General features: G+C 45.0%; 1 protein-coding gene across 13 annotated transcripts in view; it reads left to right on the top strand.

The window, feature by feature from the left end:
* The window catches only part of nab (NGFI-A-binding protein homolog), an 844,405-nt gene that overhangs the window by 585,995 nt on the left and 233,027 nt on the right, over positions 1–25,383 (top strand). For 9 of the 13 annotated variants that reach the window (XM_071666139.1, XM_071666138.1, XM_071666146.1 and 6 more), the window contains 2 exons: positions 17,684–17,797; positions 24,792–24,929. In XM_071666139.1, coding sequence (XP_071522240.1) covers positions 17,684–17,797; positions 24,792–24,929 — 252 coding nt within the window. Of the gene's footprint in view, positions 1–16,513; positions 16,639–17,683; positions 17,798–24,791; positions 24,930–25,383 lie in introns of those variants that run through there. The other 4 variants (XM_071666148.1, XM_071666142.1, XM_071666149.1 and 1 more) reach the window with 3 other exon arrangements.

Genomic DNA, 25,383 nt, shown 5'->3' with positions numbered 1-25,383 from the left:
CATCCGGGCAAGTTCCACAACCTCCGCTATATGATGCTCCTGTTGTTAAGCGGTGGTTGGTTCACTGACGCTGTCGCCCACCGTTAGCAGCGATAACTGGTATTAATTCATTTATCGCCGCAGTTTTAATCGGGAGGCATTTTGTTTTTAAAAGATCCGCTGCGTTTAAAAAAAAGGGGGGGGGCAGGAGGAGGAGGAGGGGCGTTGTGTATTGCTTCTCTTAATTTCGAGTTTTCTTCATAATGGGTTTGTTTGTGTTGTTAGTAAGTCGTTTGAGAGGTTCACAGGGAATATGCTTTGATTACCTTAACACAGCTGGCTCGGTTATTCAGCCTGGAGTACCGGTCGAAATGGCGTATATATAGAATGGTACATTTGTATAAATGTTGTGTTTTTCTCTCTTTTTTTTCAGAAGTCATTGTGTATAACTATGATATATATATGACCAGATAGGAAAAAAATTGAATTTGCTATCGTACAGTTTTGTGCATTGAGCGGTGAAAATGCGTTCACTGCCATTTGATATTCCTTTTTAACCCATATATATATATATATATATATATATATATATATATATATATATATATATATATATATATATATATATATATATATATAATATATATATTATTATCTCTGGGGATATTGGAGAAAGGATATTACCTACGTATTTTCTGCGTATCGTAGAAGGTGACTGAAAAGGGTGTGAGTTGAGGGCTGGAAATCCTCCCCTCCTGTATTACTTCTACGAAAGATGGAAGAGAGAAAGCGGCCAAGTGAGGATATTTTTTCTCTAAGGCTCAGTCCTCCGTTTTTGACGCTGACGCGGGAAATGACCAATATACACTAAAAAAGAATATATATATATATATATATATATATATATATATATATATATATATATATATATATATATATATATATATACACACACACGAGAAAAAAAGAAGGAAGTGAATGCATTGTTTGTGGAGTGGAGGACGGGCGTGTGATGAACTGAAGATAAAAGAAGTGTTAAGGGAAATATTCTGAGTTTGGGAATGTATTGAGTGGATGTTGAGTTCCAGTAATGGATGTATTGAATGAGGATGTACGGGCGAGTGGCTCGGGATGGATGCTGTTGTGCGTCAGGGTTGTGCTGTTGTGCGTCAGGGTTGTGAGAGATAGTTTTGATTGTTCCATTTGTTGTTGTATGTTATGCATAGACGGGAAATTGTGTGAGGTCGGGTGATTGTGGTGGGGTGTTTAGCCACAGTGTGGGGAGAGTAGAGTGGGAGATGATGATGTCAGCCACCACTGCTGCTGCTGTTGTTGTATGCACATGACGCCGTGAAGGCAAGGTGAACCACAGGAAGAGGTAAGGTGGGGAGGAGGGGGGAAGGAAGGAGTTGTGAGAGAGCGGTGGGCCGTTAATGATGACCTACGTTGTACTGTGTAGGTTAGTGATGGAGGTATGCAAATTAGAGTAATGTCGCTACTTTTTTTTTTGTGTGTGTGTGTGTATGAGAGATCATGATGTTCGGGCACTTTCCACAAGGGTTGGGGGGGATAGAGAGAGAGAGAGAGAGAGAGAGAGAGAGAGAGAGAGAGAGAGAGAGAGAGAGAGAGAGAGGAAAAACTAAGTTGTTGGCAAGTTTGAGTGCTTTGAGGGAGTAAAGTTGTGTAAGGGTGGTGGGGGGGGGGGAGAGTGCGGGAGGGTTGGGGGTGGGGGGGGAAAGATGAGGTTGAATCGTGCGCGGGAAAAGCAAAGAATACTTGAGGGGTGGGGGGATGGGAAGGGGAGAGGGGGGGGGGGGTGTTTGCCCTAAAAGCTCTGCTGCCCTAAAAGTTCTGGTAGGTGGAAAAAGTTTTAAGCTTAGTGCATATAAGAAGCTTGCATGGAGAAGTACTTGACCCACAGCTGGTGCCTGGATGTGAGGTTGTGGGTCAGGATAGACCGGTTGTAGAGCGGGATAGATATGGTTGGTTTGCGCACCGCAGAGTGGAGTATTTAGGAGGATAGATGGGATGGGGGATGTGAGAAAAGGTCATGTGGCGGGAAGGGATGGTAATGGAAGGGGTGATTATGTAAGGGATGGTAATGGAAGGAGTAGGGTTGTGAAGATGTAGGTAAGATAACGTAGACGTAGACGGGGATGGCGAATGATCGGTTGGTGGAGGGGGTTGTAGTGTTGTGGTGGCGTTGTAGTGGAGAGGGTTGTAGTGTTGTGGTGGTGTTGTAGTGGTTAGAATTTCATTTCGGGAGGTCTTTGGGGGGGATGTCATCGCCCTCTCCACCCCCCATCCTCCCCTCTCCCTTATTCACAGGAGTATGAAACTTGAGCTTTGTGTTGGAATAGGTTCGATTCGTCGCCCGATTGAACTTTCTAAAACTTTAGTGTGTCATAGTTTCGTGTGTGAGTGGGTGCATGTGTGTTGACATGTGTTTGGCTCTGTGGTAACATCGTAAGTTCGGAACGACACTCGAACCCCCCCTACCACCCATCTATTGATCACGACGGTGCAAATGGTACAATGGCCTGGCCCTCTAAAGCGTCGAGGTCAAAGGTCGGGGGTCGTTATCTTACCCAAAGGTCAGGCAGAGCTGAAAGAAAGCGTCATGCATCTTTAAGCCACATTTTCCAGTACTCATTGTGACCCTCACAATCTTTTATTTTTCCTCAACTGACATCTTAATTATCTTGTCATAATCCTTGGCCCACAATATTGAGTAGACAGACCTCCATATCCCACCCTTGGGTCCTCGTACCATAAGGGTGCATTTCACCCCTTTCCGGGGCTGGTTTTACTTACCACGACTCGACCCGACCCCCACAAGGAGGTAAATTAGGTCCGCCAGTCTTTCACGGCTAATTATAAACGATATAAACTTTTCTAAAATCGAGTCCAAACTCCGTCTTCACAAGGCAAAGTTTCAACAGCTGGTAAACTTTATTGATAATGTTTATCGCTGTGTGAAGGCAGATTGGCCTAGGTCAATTTAATGTAATTTACGAAACTCATTCTCACTCCTGATAAGGCTTATATATATATATATATATATATATATATATATATATATATATATATATATATATATATTTTTTTTTTTTTTTTTTATACTTTGTCGCTGTCTCCCGCGTTTGCGAGGTAGCGCAAGGAAACAGACGAAAGAAATGGCCCAACCCCCCCCCCCCCCCCCATACACATGTACATACACACGTCCACACACGCAAATATACATACCTACACAGCTTTCCATGGTTTACCCCAGACGCTTCACATGCCTTGCTTCAATCCACTGACAGCACGTCAACCCCTGTATACCACATGACTCCAATTCACTCTATTTCTTGCCCTCCTTTCACCCTCCTGCATGTTCAGGCCCCGATCACACAAAATCTTTTTCACTCCATCTTTCCACCTCCAATTTGGTCTCCCTCTTCTCCTCGTTCCCTCCACCTCCGACACATATATCCTCTTGGTCAATCTCTCCTCACTCATTCTCTCCATGTGCCCAAACCATTTCAAAACACCCTCTTCTGCTCTCTCAACCACGCTCATTTTATTTCCACACATCTCTCTTACCCTTACGTTACTTACTCGATCAAACCACCTCACACCACACATTGTCCTCAAACATCTCATTTCCAGCACATCCATCCTCCTGCGCACATCTCTATCCATAGCCCACGCCTCGCAACCATACAACATTGTTGGAACCACTATTCCCTCAAACATACCCATTTTTGCTTTCCGAGATAATGTTCTCGACTTCCACACATTTTTCAAGGCTCCCAAAATTTTCGCCCCCTCCCCCACCCTATGATCCACTTCCGCTTCCATGGTTCCATCCGCTGACAGATCCACTCCCAGATATCTAAAACACTTCACTTCCTCCAGTTTTTCTCCATTCAAACTCACCTCCCAATTGACTTGACCCTCACCCCTACTGTACCTAATAACCTTGCTCTTATTCACATTTACTCTCAACTTTCTTCTTCCACACACTTTACCAAACTCAGTCACCAGCTTCTGCAGTTTCTCACATGAATCAGCCACCAGCGCTGTATCATCAGCGAACAACAACTGACTCACTTCCCAAGGTTATATATATATAACCTTTTTATTTCCTATATGGTCCATTAAATGCGGCGTTATTCTGGTATCATATATTTATACTAATTTTTGTATTATATTTGGTAGTGATGACGCAGACTAAGGATGCGTTAGGTTAGTTGTAACATTTGCGACAACGTAACCATCGTGGTCAGTGTTGTAGCCATGATGCGCCTGTAGATGTGTATTATGTAGACAGAAGCAGCTATTAACTGTCGCACATATGTATCTTATATTTCATACGCAACTACATACGTCTACATGTATGTGTGTTTTCATGCGTACTTAAGCTTCATTTGCGTAAATGTATGTGTTTTTGAGGATATGTGTATCTGCACGTAAGCAAGAATGTGCATATGTATTTGTGTATGTATCTGCATGAGTGTGTGTGTATATGTGTGTGTGTGTGTGTGAGTGTAAAATAAAACATTAAGCAGTAAGCACAGATTTTTAAGTAAAGACCGTAAAATTAATTGAATAAAGTGTTTATACACCTCACAGCTCGAAACTAAATTTCCAGATCGTGGGGGAAAAAAAGACTTGTGGGTAATTGCTTTAAAAACAAGCATGAAGTTCATTGGTCGACGAAAACATTATTTAATTTACGATTTTGAGTGACTGATGAGCGTTAAATTTTCCCCCTCTTTGAAATTTATATCATCAAATTATATGACATCATTTAGAAAAGTCAGTCGACTGTTTACTTTTTCTTGAATAGATTCATCTGTGTCACAGAGATAAGGCTCCCGCCCTCTGACCCTTGCCACAGTTGACACAGACACCCGCTGGCCGGCTGTCATAAACATTCTTCACAGACGTGTGAGCGCTGTTCATCAACCCTTCCTGCAAGTGCTGTGTCGCTGATACCCGACGCTACAAAGAGCGCCACCAGACGACTGGGTCGTTTTTTTAAGACTATTTGTTGCAGAGGAGATCGAAAACGGAGCTTAGCGTACAGACAGGATAATATAACAGCTATTTAGATAAAGAGAAAAAAATCTATGTAAAGTACCATATTGTCTATTATTGTTTGTATTGCTTTGTATTCCTTCGTATATATTTTCATTGAACATCGCAGGTCTGTATAAGGTCGTTTGTGGGCGTGCGACAAGCTGATAACCCTCATCTCCGTTTCGCAGTGTATTTATAACGTTGCTTTCGACCATTCATGCCGGGATGTCATGGCACATGTCAGCAGTTCCAGTGTTAAGTGAGGCGCTTACTTACAAAGTCGTAAACACCGGCTCAGAACCAGACAGTCAGAGAAAGATGTTCAGTACCAGTGTTCGATCACCTCTCATAGCCTCCTCGTTTCCGATATGAACAAGTCCATCATGGTTTTGACTTTAGCTTTGGCGATCATTTTCCTGGAGTGATCTTGGTAGCTCGCCGCGATACTCTCTTTCTATTTCACTTCCGTCGTGTATTTGTTTTTTTCTCAGTAAACAAAGTAGGGACACGTGTCAATATATTGTAAGGAGTTAGGATTATTTCTTCTTAAGTCTTGATATTTCTACGTCAGAAACTTTAAAGATATTTTTTTATCTGTTTACGTTATGCTTATTTGGTTGCAGGTCACCAGAGGTTATTACTCCCAGGTTTGGTTATGTTTTCCTCGTTCACATTATGTACAAAGTCGTATGTCAGCGGTCAACAGGTTGCTGTAAGATGTTTGATATTTTTCGTAGTTCTACAATTCAGCATAGTGTCGTCTGCGAATCCTTATATCTCATAAATACAAGTCATATATATATATATATATATATATATATATATATATATATATATATATATATATATATATATATATTCTTTCCATATATACTCGCCATATCCCGCGTTAGCGAGGTAGCGTTAAGAACAGAGGACTGAGCTTTAGAAGAAAATCCTCACTTGGCCCCCTCCTCTGTTCCTTCTGGTCCCTGGGGCACACCACTTGCTTGACCTGACCTCGCCCGGGGCGTAACGTGACCCCGTCAATGACCACAGTGATTGCGTCTCTCGACCGGTTCTCCTGGTCACCCACGTAGGTACAACACCACCTACATTGGTAGATCACCCACGTAGGTACAACACCACCTACATTGGTAGATCACCCACGTAGGTACAACACCACCTACATTGGTAGATCACCCACGTAGGTACAACACCACCTACATTGGTAGATCACCCACGTAGGTACAACACCACCTACATTGGTAGATCACCCACGTAGGTACAACACCACCTACATTGGTAGATCACCAGTACGGGGATTCGTCGAACGCTTCCCGAAGATGCCAGTCAGAGGGCGGCAGACCCCGGTGACCAGCGTCGCACGTCGTCGTATCCTCGAGGCATTCGAGATGTATTGGGTGGGACGTAAAGGGCTCCGACGATGGTCGCATCCTGCGACGTGGCTAGATCAAGATATCGGCCAACCTTCTGACGTTCATGTGGCGCGGAGGCTTCCGCAGGTGTGCGACCCACACACACACACACACACACACACACACGGACGACGTCGTGGGGTGAACTGTGTAGACTGGAGGCCTAGTGTCCGTGTCTTGGGTTACTGATGCCCCTCCCTGGCTCACCGTTACACTCGACTACCCCCACCCCTCTCTCTCTCTCTCTCTCTCTCTCTCTCTCTCTCTCTCTCTCTCTCTCTCAGATGAGACCGATCTGTCATACGAGCCGTGGATTGGTTTGCCTTTCATTGTCAGCTGCTGGAACCAGAGGGTTTTATTGTTTTTGTTTTATCATGTCGTTTCTCAAGTATACGTTAGTGATAATAACTATATATGATGGTAACAGTGATTATATATATATATATATATATATATATATATATATATATATATATATATATATATATATATATATATATATATGAAGTGTTATGTTTGAATAAGGTTATTTACGTCTGACTTATTTGTTTTTATTATCATTATTATTATCATTATTATTATTGTTATTATTATTAATATTATTTTATTATTATTATTATCATTATTTTCATTATTATTGTTATTATCATCATCATCATTTATATTATTATCATTATTATTTGAGAGACAGAAAAGAGAGCTGAGAAAGAGAATTGAAAAAGAATATGTAGTAAATTATTTCTCGATGAGTCATCAGTAAGTATTGCCCATCACTATCAGTAAAGATTATCATCATTATTGACCTCATTCATCTTTTCCCATCATGTTTATCTTACGTCCCACACTATCGCCACCACCGTCATAACCCAAAACCTAACTGGAAAAACTTCTATACCAGTTTAACCTGTTCGTCTCATCAGAAAAGATTAATTATCTTTCATATTTGTCTTCTTGTGATACAGAATAATGCCTTGGTCAGTAATGTGTAGGAATGAAGGGAAGCATAAACAACATTGTTATACACGTCGGCCAATAGAAAGCATCAAAAATGATGTTTTAAACCTCCTATACAGACAAACGAAGATAAAGTTCAGTCGCCTCTAGAATAATAGCTGGAAATATACAATGGAAAAATATCAGACGATGAGATATATATATATATATATATATATATATATATATATATATATATATATATATATATATATATATATATATATATATATATTTAAACAAAACTCCAGCAGAGTTAAGAACATTATTCAAGGCAATACCAGGAGAAATAGCAAACATACTGGGTGGCTTTTTGGGAGGTTTGCATGCTGGTATGGGCTCTGATGCCGCCCACACCACCACCCACCCACCCGGGGGTCGTGCGCAGGCGCGTCCGCCTTCTGCCCACACCCAGCCTAGCTGTTCATCCTTCTTTCTTCTCTATCTCCGAGTAGATATGATGAATAGATATGTAGATAGATAGATTCCTACCAGTGTTGTGCGTACATATGAGCCGCACGTGCTGGTCGTTGAGCCTGTATGTATGTATGTATGTATGTATGTATGTATGTATGTATGTATGAATGTATGTATGTATGTATGAATGTATGTATGTATGTATATCGAGGTGTGAGGCCCTGAGGGTAACAGGATTGGCTGGTTTAGAGAACAGTTGATCATGGCTGCTGGAGAAGTGCGTGCAGATAACCACGCTTTCTTCACGCACTCTTTCATTTCTTTTCTTTTTTTTCCTTCATCTTTTTTTTGCTTCTCCCTAGATATTCGGGGACATCAACCCCTGGCATTTGCATTGCGCTGCTGAGAAAAGATGTGTGGGTGTGTCCGAACGCGTGAGTCGGGTCTTGGGTGTGTCCGAAAGCGTGAGTCGGGTCTCGGAGCTGCGATTGTGTTTGGGTACATGGCTGTGGCGAGCGTTGATCCCTTGCTACAGTACGGTACGCCAGGAGGCGGTACAGCCGAGCTTAAACCTGCACTTCCTCCCACCCATGTGCACGACGACGGCACGACCGCTGAAGACGACGGTACGACCGCTGAGGACGACGGTAGTACCCTTGAGTTACGACGGTACGACCCTAGTCTTACGATGGCCTGTGGCTTTTGACTCGACCCTCTAAACGGGTCATATCAGAGGTCGGTTCGTCAAGGGTCGTACGGTCGTGCTCTAGGATATTAGTTCCGTCGTGCTCTAGGGGTCGTACCGTCGTGTTCTGCGGTCGTAATTCCGTCGTATCCGAGGGTCGTAATTCCGTCGTGCTCAGACACGACATTATCCGGCGTGACCTCTGGCATGAGGAGTGGGTCGCTGGAACCGAGACCCAACTCATGGCAGATAGGATGGGTTCTGATTGCCTTATGTGTGATGCTGTTATCTTCCTATAGTATTGATTTCCAACACTAAGTCTTCCCTGTACCCATTCAGTTGGGGAGGGAGGGTATAAGTGAAGCATTTTCTGTTACCCCGAAATAGATCTGTGTTCATTGCGGTATGCAAATGAGTCCCTGTATCGTCGTATAGATAGATTTATTTGCCTTATGTTGTTATGTGTCCAGTCTCGTGTCTTTGACCAAGTTATGTTGGGTTCTTGAGGGAAATTTAGTAAGCGTTATGAGGGCTGTTGCGTGGCCAGAGGGGACGAGAAAGACAGAAATGCCTCATTCAGGTATTTATACTCTTTTTTTTTTTTTGGTACCAAAAAGAAATACTTTTGCCTTGAACCTCAAACTTTAGATGGAAACTTTGATTTTGTACGATTCAGTTTTGTGAGCAGGTGTTGATATGGGAATAAGTAGTTTGGGAGTGTTGGGTGAGGGGGCTATGGGTATGCACGTACCCTCGGTGCTTGCTTCTGCTTCATGTAATTGTAAAAAAAAAGAAAGAGTAAAAGACAAAAGTGGCCGTAAAGATACATGATTCATACAGAATTTTAACAAAGGAAACAAAAAAAAATTCCCTTTTTTTTTGAGCGTTGCATTGTGTGTCTGCTTATCTTGGCCATGAAGCGGGAGTAACCGAGTCTTGGAATGAAGGGGTTAGACGCTCGTTCATCCTGGGGGGTAATAATTGACGCTCATAACCCCTTCCAGTGATGAAAGTGCTATCCCACTCTCCTCCTGCCTACTCCATCCTTGCTAGGGCCTGCGCCTCCCGGAGACTCGAAGTAGCCGATGCTGCGAGGGAAGGCTCCCCATCTGGCTTGCTCTCCTGTGCCGATCTCCCTTCACATATCGGGTCTTCTTGCGCGTCGTCCACACTAACCAGAATATGATAAAGAGATTTTGTCGTATGCCTCGTAAAGATAACTCGCGCTTGCTTGCTTGCTTGCGTGTGTGTGTGGGTTGGGGTCATGGGGTAGGCACATCGTGAGGTGGTTCGTTAGAGATGGAGGTGTGATTTTTAGAGGCCGGGGCACCTGGGGCGTTTAGAGGAACCGCCTGACGGAGGTGTCGACGAACTGGAGGAAGGAGGACGCGGCGGTACAGAGAGAGACAAGGCTTCTCTCTCTCTCTCTCTCTCTCTCTCTCTCTCTCTCTCTCTCTCTCTCTCTCTCTCTCTCTCTCCACTGTAAGTTCTGTTATAGGAAGAGGCCGTCTGGTTGGGTGCCCTTGACCTTGAGGAGGTCACTGGAGAGAGAGGAGGAAGAGGAAGAGGCCTGTGCTAGGTCATGTGTGTGTGTGTGTGTGTGTGTGTGTGGAGGGGTAGGGAAGTGTAGTTAGACCCCCCCTCATGCGGGTCGTGGAACAGGTCCGGTACGTGTGTGTATGTGGGGAGTGGGTGGGTGAGGTCGGGAAGAGGATGCGAAGCCTGGTCGAGTCTTGCGGGGATGCCGTAAGGAACTTCTCATCCATTCTCTGTCTGTCTCTCTCTCTCTCTCTCTCTCTCTCTCTCTCTCTCTCTCTCTCTCTCTCTCTCTCTCCATCTATCTATCTCAGAGTTACCAAGGTTAACATACATTCAACATTCTGCCGTGTTGATTCTTAGCGGAAAATCACCGTGTGTGTGTGTGTGTGTGTGTGTGTGTGTGTGTGTGTGTGTGTGTCTGTGTGTGTGTGTGTGTGTGTGTGTGTGTACACAAAACCTGACCCAGACGGTATCACATATCCCCCGACTCTCTCCTGCGAAAATGAATTACTGAAAGCACTTGACCAAGAAGAAGAAAACATATATATAATATATTGCAACCAGTTTGATCCGCTGTGTGGTCCAGTTAGCTGTTGGGGGCGGCAGATCAACACACGGGCCTTCGCCCCCGACTGGCCAGTTTTTTTTTTTTTTACAGGAAAGGTTGTTCAATACTCCGTCAGCTGAGAAGGTGTATGATTCCATTGGCGTTGGCCCAGAGGGTCGTTAACCAGCCAGATGGTGGATTACGACCTTCAGGTGTGGGTAAGGGGGGGCGGGGAGGAGGTCAGTGTTGGGGCAGTTGGGTAAGGTTAGGGTAGGTGAAGCTAGGTAGAGTACGATAACGGTAGACGAAGTTAAAAGAGTGAGTGGTTCAAGCTGGGTTTAGGTTAAGGTTTAGGTTAGGTTAGGTTAGAAGAGGTTGGGGGGGAGGGGGTAGGGTAGGTTTGGTCTAGGCTAGGTTAAGTTAACTTGAGGCATGATGAGCAGAGGTGTAAGCTCGTTTAGGGAAGGGATAAGTCTGGCATATGTTTAAACCACTTGACGTCATGAGTGCGACTTGTGGTGGATTCGTCGTGTACCACTACGACCCCCGTCGCCCACAAATGTGGTCCGTGGCACTTGGTAAAGACGACACAGAACGTAGCAAAGACGACACAGAACGTAGCAAAGACGACGCAGAACGTAGCAAAGACGACACAGAACGTAGGAAAGACGACACAGAACATAGCAAACCTCCATCCTGGGACTGGGGACCCCAGTGACTGAAAATACATCAGAGGCAACGTAGTGAGGAAAGTGTTGACATGGGCAACACAGTGGACGAGTTAGCAGCAGCTTACATGGTTAATAAAGTTTACAACCGGTGAAGAGTAGTGATCAGACGACGTGTGTAGGTGAACGAGAGGAGAACTCTTCACAATATGCAAATTTATGGTACTTTCTTTTCGTTTTTTTAAGACTCCGAGGTATACAGACCTGCTGTTATGGGCGAAATGTTTGGACATATCTGGTAATGTTTGGCAGATTTGCTCGGGTTTAGGTTAGGTTAGGTATAGCTAGGTTAGGTTAGGTTTAGTTAGGTTAGGTAAGGATTAGCTTAGGTATAGCTAGGTTAGGTAAGGATTAGCTTAGGTATAACTAGGTTAGGTAAGGATTAGCTTAGGTATAGCTGGGTTAGGTAAGGATTAGCTTAGGTTAAGTAAGGGTTAGCTTAGGTTTAGCTAGGTTAGGTAAGGATTAGGTTAGGTTTAGCTAGGCTAGGTAAGGATTAGCTTCGGTTTAGCTAGGTTAGGTAAGGATTAGCATAGGTTTGTGCTAAGCTAGGTAAGAACAAGGTTAGCTTTAGGGTTAGCATAGTTTAGGATATGTAAGAGACGAGAACAATGAGAGACTACAGCTGACCCGACCTACCAATGAGAGACATCTTGGGAGATGAGGAGAGACATGATCTTCCACAGTTGTATGGTTACCGCGTTTGAGGGGCGACGCAAGGAGTCGAGAGTCGCCGGGAGAGGAGCGTACGAATAAGAGACAGATTGACATATACTTCCAACAGCTTTGGTAGAGGCTAACACATCTCTCCAGGCCTTGGCGTACGGAGACGCTTCCCATCTCTCACGTCCTGACAGGCGGAGCCTGAAGGAGATAGTGACCGAACAGGTTTTGATCAGGATTAATTGGCTTAATGAAGACTGATTGATTGCTGGGAGGTGAAGTGTTATAAGGTATAAGAAAAGCTCAGCCGGTTTCGCTGACGTGATATAAGACTGTCTGACCACGCGAGTGGCATCTTACATGTACTGTCTGCCATGTTCCGTTTTGAATTCATGAACACGACGGTGCGACCCTTGAGGACGACGGTACGACCCTTGAGCACGACGGTGCAACACCTTCAGCACGACGGTGCGACACCTTGAGCATGACAGTACGACCCTTGAGCACGACGGTACGACACCTTGAGCACGACGGTACGACACCTTGAGCACGACGGTGTGTCCCGTGTATACGCAAATGTATAATTACGCCATCTTGGCTGGGGCGATATGGCCTAATGTTTTTTTTAAAAAAAAAGATGTTCCTTGAGGATTGGTGTGGGCGGGTGTTCGCCCCCCCCCCCCCCCCCACACACACACACACACACACCACACTATTCTGGGCCCAGGTGTCGACTCAGCCACAAAAATAAAATGACACCGCACAACAACGAAAATAATGAGCATTTTTTCCTCTTTCTTTTTTTTTAACCTGTAATTTTCTCTTCTTTTTTTTTTTTTGACTGTGTGGAGAAGATGGTAAATACAGATGATTTGAGATGGGTTGTATGGTAATGTTGAGTGTGTCACAAAAGGCTATTTTTGTATCATTTACTCATTTATTGTAATTATTCTTGGGTGAATAATTTTTTTTGATGGGGGTACAGTCAAAAAAAAAAAGAAAGAAAAAGAAAAATGAGGAGACATGAAAAAAAGGCTTTGGATACCACAAGCTGAGCGTTATTGCTGTGGAAGCTTAGCTTATAGGAAAAGCTTAATTTGCTATAGAAAAGGGGCAATGGGAAGGGGTACACAAGTCAGGTACATAACAGGTAGATGGCGGAGGTTGTCTGCTGGGGTTGACTGGTTGTTCTGAGGTTAGGTTGTGTTTGTGGTAGAGATAAGATGGTGGTACAGTAGGAGCGGGGACAGGCTTGTGGATCGAGCCAGGAACACTTGAAGGAAGTGGGTGAAGGTGGGGAGTTAAGGACGTGGGTGAAGGTGGGGAGTTAAGGACATGGGTGAAGGTGGGGAGTTAATGACTTGGGTGAAAGTAGGGAGTTGGTTGGGAAAGGGCGTGTAGGTGGCCTAGATTTTGGGTGGCTTGATGGAGGAGGGTGTGTGTGTGTGTGGTGGGCCGCTGTGGTTGGTTGGGGGATGGGGTTGGGGGGAAGTAGATGTGGTTGGCTTGGGGGAGGAGTGAGTGAGGGGAATATGATTAAGGAGGGGAGCTATCATCGGTTGTGGGGAGGTAGTAAGTGTGGGGGATCCCTGTGGTTGACGAGGGGGAGAGAGAGTAGTTGTGTGGAGGGTATATGTGGTTGACGAAGGGGAGAGACAGTAGTTGAGTGGAGGGTATCTGTGGTTGGCTTGTGGTCGGGAGGGGGGGGGGGGGGATGACAGTATGTGTTTGTCCAACAAGTTTTTTGTTTTGTTTGTCTTTTTTATTATTTCCTCGCACGTCTCCGTCGCCAGACCATTAGCATTTTTGTGGGGGGGTTGACGCGTGTGTGTATGTATGCCAGGCTCCGCTATTTCGAGTCTGCTCTTCTGCTGCAGGGGATGACAACGAAGTTGGGGGAGGGAGGGGAAAAACACCCACCCTCCCTCCCCACCTAATAACCCCTTAAGGGATCGCTGTCTTGGTATTTCCCTAAGTTCGCCGGGGTTGCCCTTGAAAACAAAAGACACCAACAGGTATTTTGTGCTTCCTCATTATTCAGGTTATAGACGCGTCTTGATTGACCCCCCCCCCTCACCCGACCCCACCCCGCCCACCTCCGCCAATCAGGGGCCGCTCCATGCCCGGTCGTCCGGGGTCAAGTAGTGGAGGCAGGGTGAGCACGATTGGGTCTTGGTTCATTGTAAAAAGACGTGGGGTTCTTGATGCTGTGTGTGTGTGTGTGTGTGTGTGTGTGTGTGTGTGTCCATAGGTACATATATACATACATACAGGTACATATATATATACGTGGTAAACAGACGGGGCAACATGATCCACATCCGTCTCTCCCCGTAACACTCGTACAGTACACACACACACACACACACACACACACACACGGTCTCTCTCTCTCTCTCTCTCTCTCTCTCTCTCTCTCTCTCTCTCTCTCTCTCTCTCTCTCTCTCTCTCTCTCTCTCTCTCATGCTGGCGGTGCAGACGTGGTTGACAACGTTACCATGGATACATCTTCGGGCTGTGTCATCATTGCTTATTCATCCTCCCCTCCTCTCCCCTCCCTGCATCCCCTCCTCCTCCTCCTTTCTCCCTCCCTCCCCTCTTCCTTCCTCCCCCTCCTCTCCCCCCTCTCTCACCGAACTGTATGACCTCTGTTACTTCGTCTCCCCGTATTGTTCTCTCTCCCCCTTTCCATTTATCTCCCCCCTACCCCTCTCCCCTTGGCCGTCTTCCCCTCCCAGGCGACTGTTATCACCCCCTCCACGTCTTTCCCCTACCTTGCTACTATCTCCCCTTCCACTTCTCTCTCTCTCTCCCATTCCACCCGGCTCCCTTCCCATCTACCTAACTGTCACCCATTCCTTCCACCTCCCTCTCCCCTCCCCTTTCCATACGGCTGTCTATCCCCCCTCACCCATTTCCCATTCTTTCCCCACCTTCCCATTTTCTTCTATTTTCCCTCGTACACGTCGTTTCCCAACATGCAGAGACGCGTCTCTAACCACCCCGGCCGTGTCATGGGGTCGTAATTGGTCGACCCCGTTTTCAATCTGTATTTAAAAGCAATTTCGCACATAAGGGCGAGTGTCTCGCGCGCGCGCGCGTGTGCACGAAACCCTTCGTATCATTAAATTTTTTGGGTCACTAATTTTACTGGATGTATTTATCTTATTAATTTCCATAACGTATTTATGAACTTCGACTGAATTTTCAAACTTGTTTTTTTTTTTTAGTGACTTTAGCTAAGTGATACATTGGTATATTCCTCCCGCATGTGTAATGGTGTTGTTTCCCGCTTAACTACCAGTTCGTGACGTGGTGCAGTCCCTGTCAGAAAGCCAACGAGAGTACGTAGTTCGAGGTCATTAAGTATCATATGTAAAGATCCTAATTAGCAAGTTTTTTTTTCCTCGAACCCTTTTTTTCTTATAAGTTCTAATCGTGTCCCTTGATGAAGACATATTCATCGCGCCCGTAAATATATTTATATTTTTTTTACAGTTATAAGAAAATGGAAAAGAAAATGTTTTGTTCGCTGGCGAGAGTACTGGCCAGAGAGAGAGGAGCTGGCAAAGTGGTTCTCTGGCTGTGCACTCGTGTCCACCTGCAATGTTTATCTCCCTTCATTCTTCATCAAGCTGTTCAGTTCTGTCGTTATTTTGTACGTTGTCAACGGAAATGGTATCTCTCTTGCTGGATATATATATATCTCGTTCGTGGTCTACTACTACTACTACTACTACTACTACTACTACTACTACTACTACTTCTATTTCTTGTGTTGTGTGTGAAGGGGAGAAAGAAGAAGAGGAGGAGGAGGAGGAGGAGGTTGTCCATGTATGATATAGAGAAGCCACCACGAGGTCGGCTTTCAAGGTATGTAGTTTGCCCTGCTACTGGGGGATGCGCGCATCTCCCCTCCCTCCCCCCCACCCCACAACAGTGGTTTTGCCCTAACTTGCATTGCCACGTTTCCCTGGAATTCGTAACGCCGTTTTCTGTCATCACGTGTTCTTCGCCACCACGTGTTTCGAAAGCACGTGTTCCTCGCCACCACGTGTTTCGGAGTCACATTCGTACAGTGTTTACCTCGTGACGTCACATGAGCGCAACGCAATCCACGCGCCTATTTGCCCCCTTCCACCCACCCCCCCTCCCCCCCTCCCTGTCACACCCCTCTACCCTTCTCACACCCTGTTATCCCCCCCTCTCCCTCCCTTCAACCTCCCTCCCCCCCCTTCCTCACACCCCACCACCCCTTCTTTCCCCATGTGCATTGCCCTCCTCGCTCTCCCTCCCTCCCTCCCTCCCTCCCCTGATCACCCATATCATAATCCCCCCTCCCTTACCCTGTATCATCCTCCCCACCCTGACTACCACTCCTCACCCCCTCCCTCCCCCTGCACGCGCGACGCACCCCGGCCGCCACGTGCACCTCAGTAGGACCACAGTAGTGGAGTTCGGGTTTTTGTGGAGGGATGACGGCCGAGCGCAGCGCTTCCTCCTGAAGGGGGAGAGAAGCGGGTGGCCCGCCCGCCCCTCTGCTGGTGTTGGTGGTGATGGCGGCCGACGCAGGCATGGACTGTGGCGACGAGTTAGAAGGTGTATTCCTGTCCATGTTGGGGAGGGTGTTGGAGACGTGTGGTGTTGGAGGTGTGCGATGGACGTGTGTTGTTGTTGGCGTTGAAGAACGTGTGATGTTGACGTGTGATGGCGTTGAAGGACGTGTGGTGTTGGTGGCGTTGAAGGGCGTGTGGTGGAGAAGTATGGTGTTGTTGGCGTTGAAAACGTATCGCTGCTGTTGCTTTTGGCGTTGAACGCCAGCGTTGTTGCCGCTTCCGTTTGCGTTGGATTTAGTAGCGTTGGCGTCGAGAGTGTTGGAGGAGGAGGTGGGTGGAGAGCTCGTCGGCGCTGGTGGTAAACGAGTCTTTCCGTAGTTTGCGTTGACGATCGCGTGTTGTTGTAACGGTGTTTGTGTGTGGCAACACTGTGGGTTTGTCTGTGGCCCCTGGTCTCCTGTTGTGTGTGTTATGGTTTTCGTAACGAGCAGGGGGAGGGAGGGGGTGTTAGGGGGTGGTGGTGACCGAATGGGTTCGCGTGGTGGGTAAATGGGGGGATATGGTGGCTCTGAGGTTTGGTATGGGGTTCTGGGGATGGCTGTAAGATTGAACATTGGGTTTGGGGGTTGGCTGTGAGGTTTAGAATGGGGTTTATCGTTTGTTTGTTTTTTCAATGAAGAGGTTGTGAAAATAGAACGAAGAAAACAAAGATTATTGAAGGTGTAATATATTCAGACATTTAATCTTGATCTAAAATGTAAATTATTCATTATGGTCCATTATTATTCATGATTATATTCATATATGTGTTATACTGAAATATTTTATTAACATGCAATGGTGTCAATGATATATATATATATATATATATATATATATATATATATATATATATATATATATATATATATATATATCTTTCTTTTCTTTTTTTTCAATCTATTCGCCATTTCCCGCATTAGCGAGGTAGCGTGTTTGATAATCAGTACCCCCCCCCCCCAATGAAACCTTACCAGAAACTTCCCTCCCTCTCTCCCTCTCTCTCTCCTCCCCTCCTGTATTAACACCAGTCTCCTCATTGGTTGCAGTGGCCGTTACCTCCCAGCCATCTAACGAGTCTGAGCTGCAGTTGTACCGCGTTCTCCAACGGGCCAACCTGCTTAACTATTACGACACGTTCATCAGTCAAGGTAGAGTGAAAGGTCATTATAAAACATACAGTCAGTATAGTTTCTTACAACTTTAAAACCTCTGGATGTTGTCAAGTGTACGCCAAAAAAACAAAAACAAAAAAAAAATGAGTTTTTTTTATGTTTAGGTTTTTTATTTTTGTTTTTGTTTATTTGTTTGTTTGTTTCCCCTTTTTTTTGTTTATATTGCCCGTAGATAGGAAGAAGGTTTGTTTGTCTTATGCCTAACGCTTGTAGTTTTGTATTGGAGTTATTGTTTTATTTTGAGAAATACCAGTATATATATATATATATATATATATATATATATATATATATATATATATATATATATATATATATATATTATATATATATATATATATATATATATAATATATATATATATATATATATATATATATATATATATATATATATATATATATATATATATATATATATATGTAATGAGTCCCAGGACTGTATAGTTTAATTCGTACACTTTGTACATTTCTTTATTTATTATTATTATTTCTAGTAATTACGAGTTAATTAGCTTGTTAGACAATGTGTATTGTTGCTTGGCGAGCTGTAGTTGTGAAAGTGATAGTGCATTAGGTAATTAGGGCTAATTAGGATAGTGCATTAGATGATTAGGCTGGTTATTAACTTTTGCGTTATAGTAATCTTATGTCGTTACATAACACCACATCAGTAACATCTTATATTACACCAGGGATAACACCACTCCAGTAACACCATGGGTAACACCACTCCAGTTAACATTTTTGGTGTCGCCCACCTTGTAACATCAGGATGAAACCAACGCTACGAAGTAACAGTTACAGCACTGTCACACTACACCAGTAACACATGTGTTACACTATATACCAGTAACACCACCACAGGTTAACAGTACCACTAGTGTTACAATCTACAAAGAACAGGAGCGTTACAGTAATTGTACGTAAAGTACTCTCTGTGGTACATATTACAGCATATGCAGGTTACAACACGGTACAGACATGTAGATCATGGTACACTAAATAGATGTAAAGTATCACCTGCTGTGTAACTCTAGGAAAAGTGGTTTTTCCAACTGTTTTGACCGGCGCACCGCAGCCCTTAGTGGCCCACCACTGTTCTGAGTGTGGAGAATAGATTATCCAACAATTCCTATAGCAATATATATATATATATATATATATATATATATATATATATATATATATATATATATATATATATATCCTTTCGACTTAGGGTTGGGAAAACCACTAGCTGTACTATGTAACCGTACATGTAACACAAAGACATTGATAACGCCAGTAACACCTGTTATGATTCCCAGTCACAGAAACTGTTACAAACTCTTGTTATTGAAACCCACCTTTCCTACCTGTTATTTACTCTATTTTGGTTTGATTTGTTATTGATGCTTCCACTGTAGGTTTGAATAGCGTTGATGTACCTGTATATAACCCTTAGTTTCTGCACTACCTCTTCCCTAATATGTTTAGTGATTATGATCTTTTCACCTTTGTTTTAGTATAATCCATCTGATGCATGAGCCTCACCCTATTGAGTAATGTGCAAAGTTGCTCTGTATCGAAGTAGTAGCTATTGATATATGCTCATTAGAGAAGAAAAAGGATGATAGTATATACATAGTGTAGTGATGTTTGTATAGTGGGTTCCCTCCCATACATGGCCGGATCCACGCCTTCCCAAATAGTGTTCTGAGCCATGTGACAGTGGGTTATTACTCTTATGACCCTATGACACTAGATTATCCCTGTCACGAGAGTGAATTATTCCTATTATAACCGTATGACAGTGACTTCTTCGTGTGTTGTGATCTTATGACAGTAGAATTCATCTGTGTTGTGATCTTACGACAGTGAAATTCACTTGTGCAGTGACCTTAGGGAATGAATTATTCCTGCGTCACTTTTACGACACTGAACCACCTCACAACAGGATACTTTTGTACGATAACTTTACGTCACTGACGCAGACTAGTGTCACATGTAACTCGTAACTCCTGGCGTGTCATGCCGTGAACATCCTGTACTGTCACAGGTTGAAACGGGGAGAGTATGTCACTGTGACCATTGTGTGGGGGAATATGTCAGTTGTCAACCCCGCCCCGCATGTGACGGAAGAAGGTGACCGTGGCGTTACGGCCGTCACGGGAAATATGGTCGGTGTGTGACTGTGATGTTACGTCACGAGTGACAGTGCCGTCACATTTGATCAGTCATGTCCACACTATGTCCTCCTCCTCGAAATGCCATATTGGACACTTTGGGACACCATAGCGGTCAACCTCGCCCAGATTCTCTACTGACTTCCCCCTTCCCCTCTGGACGGCTCCCGCTAAGCTGGCTGTGATATTCCTCCAGCTGTGTTGAACGTGAAGCGGATGTCGACGTGGCTGGAATTATATCTTACGTCCCTACTGATCATGCCTGTCGCATCAGAGAGAGAGAGAGAGAGAGAGCGTGTGAGGCAAGCGTTTAACTTTTTCCACTTCCCGCGAGTCTTACTCCACGTCCGCTGCAGAGCTTGGGTGTTTGACTTCTCCTACTGACAAATCTCTCTATGCCGCCTCCAATATCTCCCATCCGCAGGGTTGTCTGAGCGCTAATACCAGCTCCAGGTGGGCAAGACTCACGTAAGACCCAGATGGCACACCTACTCTTGTCCTGAGGGAGTGACGCCTCTGAGCTTGCACCGATCCCGTCTCGTTTATTCTGTCTCTCTAAAGTCCCAGACCTCTCCTTCCTCTTGGAATCCTGCCTTGTTGCAGCCCATACACAGAGAAGGAAGACTGTTGCAACACCTCCAGCTATTGCCTCGTCGCTCTTATCTGATCTCTTCAAAAAAAAAAAAAAATCAGTCTCTCCTTTATCTCTCTCTCTTTCTCGACCACTTCGAGTGCCATTGCCTTCTCTCTCATCACCGGTGTGGCTGTCGCAGAGCGAGGTTCCGTTGGTGATCTTTCCTATGTGACTCACCTCTGGCGCTCCTCTCTCAGGGGATTTTGATGCATCATTTGTCCTGTTCCTGATTGGACCTGGTATGGAGCGCTGCTCGTACATCTGAGGTAGGCTCTTCCTCCACCTCTCTATCAGCCAGAGTGGAAACAAATGCCTTCCGTCTCACTGATTCTCCTGGCGTCAGCCTCCCTACAGCCATCCCCTTCGGTTCGTCTCTGTCCCTGTTCTCTCTCTCTCTCTCTCTCTCTCTCTCTCTCTCTCTCTCTCTCTCTCTCTCTCTCTCTCTCTCTCTCTCTCTCTCTCTCTCTCTCTGTTCTACAGCTCTCATTCAGGCCACTGCTCTCACGAGCTGCATATCGCCCCTTCTCCACCAAAAGGCACGCGTCCGGCTGCCGCTTCCAACGGTTTCCTGTGTGGAGAACCGCCACTCGAGGATTGGCCGTGATGACGCCCCATCCTTTCCCCGGAACACCTCCTCTGGATGATGATGCTCCTCCTCCTCTTGTGTTTCCCCGCTTCCCATAACCTCTCTTATCTTTCGGGGTCGTGTCTCCAAACACACCTGCGGAGCCCTGGTTCATTCCTGCAGCAATCTACCTTTCACAGGAGATGACTTACAAGTGCCGTGTCGGTCACTACGAGAAAAAAGAAAAAATGAATAGACACAACACAGTATTTCTTGAGTCGCATGTGATGCCGTAGTATTGCCTGAGTGCCCCCTCCCCCCGCCCGTAGTGCGCCTACGCAGTAGTGTTGCGGAGGTGTTGCAATTGTATTGCATGTCGTCTGCACTACCCACAGCAATTAGGCTAATTAAGTTTAAATGGTTATTATGGAAGGCTTAATGATAGCGGTATGAGGGTAATTACAATGATGATTATAATCTTGATTGTAATTATAAATGTGATTATATAATGTCATTACCTAATAGGATAATTAAGTTTACATGGTTATCAAAGAGGCTTATTGATCGCAGTATGAGGGTAGTTGTAATGATAATGATGATTATAATGTTATTCATGAATATATAAGGTATAAGATAAAGATTAGTGGAATTCATAGTTACAACAGGACAACACATGGGTATGATGACCTGATATTCGACCATATATATATATGTATATATATATATATATATATATATATATATATATATATATATATATATATGTGTGTGTGTGTGTGTGTGTGTGTGTGTGTGTGTGTGTGTGTGTGTGTGTTAAGTACATTTCTCGCGTTGTCTTGAGAAATGATGAGAAAAAAGTATTTTATCAATATCTTCAAGTCTTGTTATCTTCATATTTCTCAGTTTTCCTTCCCGTCTTTATCTTCCGTTCTCATGTCTCTTGTTATTGTTATCTTCCCACTCCGTCTTCAGGACATATCGTGGCCCTGTTATGAGGGACGGCGCGTAACGCGACTGTACCCGTCCGTCCGTCCGTGCGTCCGTCCGTCCGTAAGTTTTCATCCGTTCGTGAACGTCCGTCGCCAGTCCGTCTGAGGGTACGTCCAGTCACCGTCCTCCACCGTCCGTCCGTCCGTCCGTCGCGAATTTAACTTTGCGAGTCAAAAGTTTGGCCGTTTTTAGTTTTCCGCGAAAATCGCTGATTTCTTTTTTTTTTCTTTTCTTTTGCGAAGACTGGCTGGGCGACACTGAGGACGGTACACGGTAATATGTAGAGGTGCAGGAACCCGGCTGAGTTAAGGACAAGTTACAGAACGGGTAAACTATTTACGTCAGGGAAAGTTAGGGTACTCATCAAGTATACTGGGGCAAAGTTAGGGTACTCATCATGTATCCTGGGGCAAAGTTAGGGTACTCATCATGTATCCTGAGGCAAAGTTAGGGTACTCATCATGTATCCTGGGGCAAAGTTAGGGTAGTCATCATGTATCCTGGGGCAAAGTTAGGGTACTCATCATGTATCCTGGGGCAAAGTTAGGGTACTCATCAAGTATCCGGGGCAAAGTTAGGGTACTCATCAAGTATCCGGGGCAAAGTTAGGGTAGTCATCAAGTATCCGGGGCAAAGTTAGGGTAGTTATCATGTATCCGGGGCAAAGAGGCGTTAATGTTCTACTGTCTGGCTTATTCATCATGATGGGCTGTGATAAGACGTGTTGATGCCACTTATCTTAATTGATCCGCACGTTATCACTGCTCGAAATGACCTTACTGGGGCTCGTGTGCCCCCGACCCACCCTGACCTTAACCTGACCAACACACTGGACTCCCTGGTCAGACCGCATCATGACCTCTCTCTCTCTCTCTCTCTCTCTCTCTCTCTCTCTCTCTCTCTCTCTCTCTCTCTCTCTCTCTCTCTCTCTCTCTCGTGTGTGTGTAGGTACCCATTTGTACTGTGCGAGAAGGGAGTATTGCACTGGTGCGTGTGTGTGTCTTGTCTGTTATATATATATATATATATATATATATATATATATATATATATATATATATATATATATATATATATATATATGTATATATGGTCTTTACTCGTTTTGAGGTTTTCTCTTGCAGGGTTGAGGATGAAATGAATCATCAGGTCATCATATCCCCATTTCCCCCATTGTCCTCACTACCTCCTCCTCCTCCTCCTCCATTTTAAGCCCCATCCTTTATTACTGTCCTCATTACCCGCTTCTTCATCACCATTTTTCTTTTCTGCTACAGAATTTCACTCTTAACTCCAAGACTTTCGCTTCTGTGTATCTTCCCAACTGTCGAAAAAAAAATCCATGACCACAAGGAGTCTTGTGACCTGTTCCAGGACTTTCAGGAGTCTTCTGACCTCTTTCAGGTCTTCCATGAGTCTTGTAAACTGTTCCAGGACCTCCAGGAGTTTTGGGACTATTCCAGGCACCCCAGGTGTCTTGTGACCTATTCCAGGACACTCAGGACCTCTAGGAACCTTGTGACTTGTACTAGGAACTTTAGGAACCTTGACACCAGTTTCAGGACCGTCAGACGTCTTGTGACCTATTCCAGGGCTTTAAGGAGTCTTGTAGCCTGTTTCAGTATCTGTAGAAGCCTTGTGACCTGTTCCAGGACCTACAGGAGCCTTGTGACCTATCACATGGCCTCTATGAGTCTTGTAACCTATTCCAGGACTTCCAGGAGATTGTGACTTGATCCAAGGCCTCCAGGAGTCTTTTGACCTGTTCCATGACATCCAAGACCTTTACGTCGTGTTCCAGGACCTCCAGGAGTCTTGTAACATGTTCCAGGATCCTTGTGACTTGTTCCAGGACCTCCAGGAGTCTTGTAACATGTTCCAGGATTTCCAGGATTCTTGTGATTTGTCCCAGGACCTCAATGAGCCTTGTGACTTCTACAAGAACTCCAGGATTCTTGTCACCTTGTCTTTGATGTCCGGCCACTTGTTGTCTCCTCAAGAATCTTCTTAAGCAAGCTACATAAACACACCATACCCTCCGCCACCTGCTCCCACACACTTGGCTCCCTGCTAGTCCCACACACACACACCTGGCTCTCACTTGCACCGTGCCACACACACACACATGCACACACACATGGCTGTCTCCCTGCATGGTCCACATGGCTGCGGTTTTCGCCACTCTCTCCCTGCAACAGCAGTGTTCTCCCTTCGTCATCCAGTGCTTCATCTCCCTTTTCCCCGCTTTCATCTCTTCGTCCTTCCCTTCTTGCTTTCTCGTCCTTTCCATCGTCCTCCTGCATCCTTCTCGTCCGTCCCATCATCGTCCTTCCGCATCCATCTCTTACGTCCCATCATCTCGTCATCCCTTTCCCTTTACCATGTCTCTCCCATCACCCCGTCCTGTATCGCCACGTCTTCCCCCACGTCTGCCATGCCCTGTGCCTTGTCTCTCCCACCTCATCCCACGTCTCCACTTCATACCACGTCTCCTCAGGTCTCCCCGTTATCCAGCAGTATGTGTGTGTGTGTGTGTGTGTGTGTGTGTGTGTGTGTGTGTGTGTGTGTTTACCACCATCCCGTCAACCACATTCCACACAACCGATGCCTTGTGTCCTTCCCGTAGGAGGCGACGACGTGCAGCAGCTGTGCGAGGCCGGGGAGGAGGAGTTCCTCGAGATCATGGCCCTGGTAGGCATGGCCTCCAAGCCCTTGCACGTGCGGAGACTGCAGAAGGCGCTGCAGGAGTGGGTCTCCAACCCTGGTGAGTACTCGAGCCGTTTTCTTTCCTCCCCCTCTGTCGTGCGTAGACACCCCACAACCTCCTCACACGCTGCTTGGTTGAGGTTGTGAATTTAAGGGCCAGGACCAGACGCTGTTATGTTGTAGCCACAACCACCAGGTCGAAAGGTCTTTTAACAACCTTCTTCAGGTGCTGTCGATGGTATTTCCGAGATCCATATATATATATATATATATATATATATATATATATATATATATATATATATATATATATATATATAATATATATATATATATATATATATATATATATATATATATATATATATATATATATATATATATGGGCTATACTCAGCCATTTACACCCTCAAAACTTTTACAGTGTTGTATGTGATTAACTGTAAGACGATAGCTATATGGACGAACGCCAGCAGGGAATGTTTCCACGTACTGTCCTTGAGCATAAGGCA

This window comes from Panulirus ornatus, chromosome 10, assembly GCF_036320965.1.
Source record: "Panulirus ornatus isolate Po-2019 chromosome 10, ASM3632096v1, whole genome shotgun sequence".
In the NCBI taxonomy this organism is placed as follows: Eukaryota; Metazoa; Arthropoda; class Malacostraca; order Decapoda; family Palinuridae; genus Panulirus; species Panulirus ornatus.
Note: the sequence above shows the minus strand (reverse complement) of the source record. Positions and strands in the feature narration are given on the sequence as shown.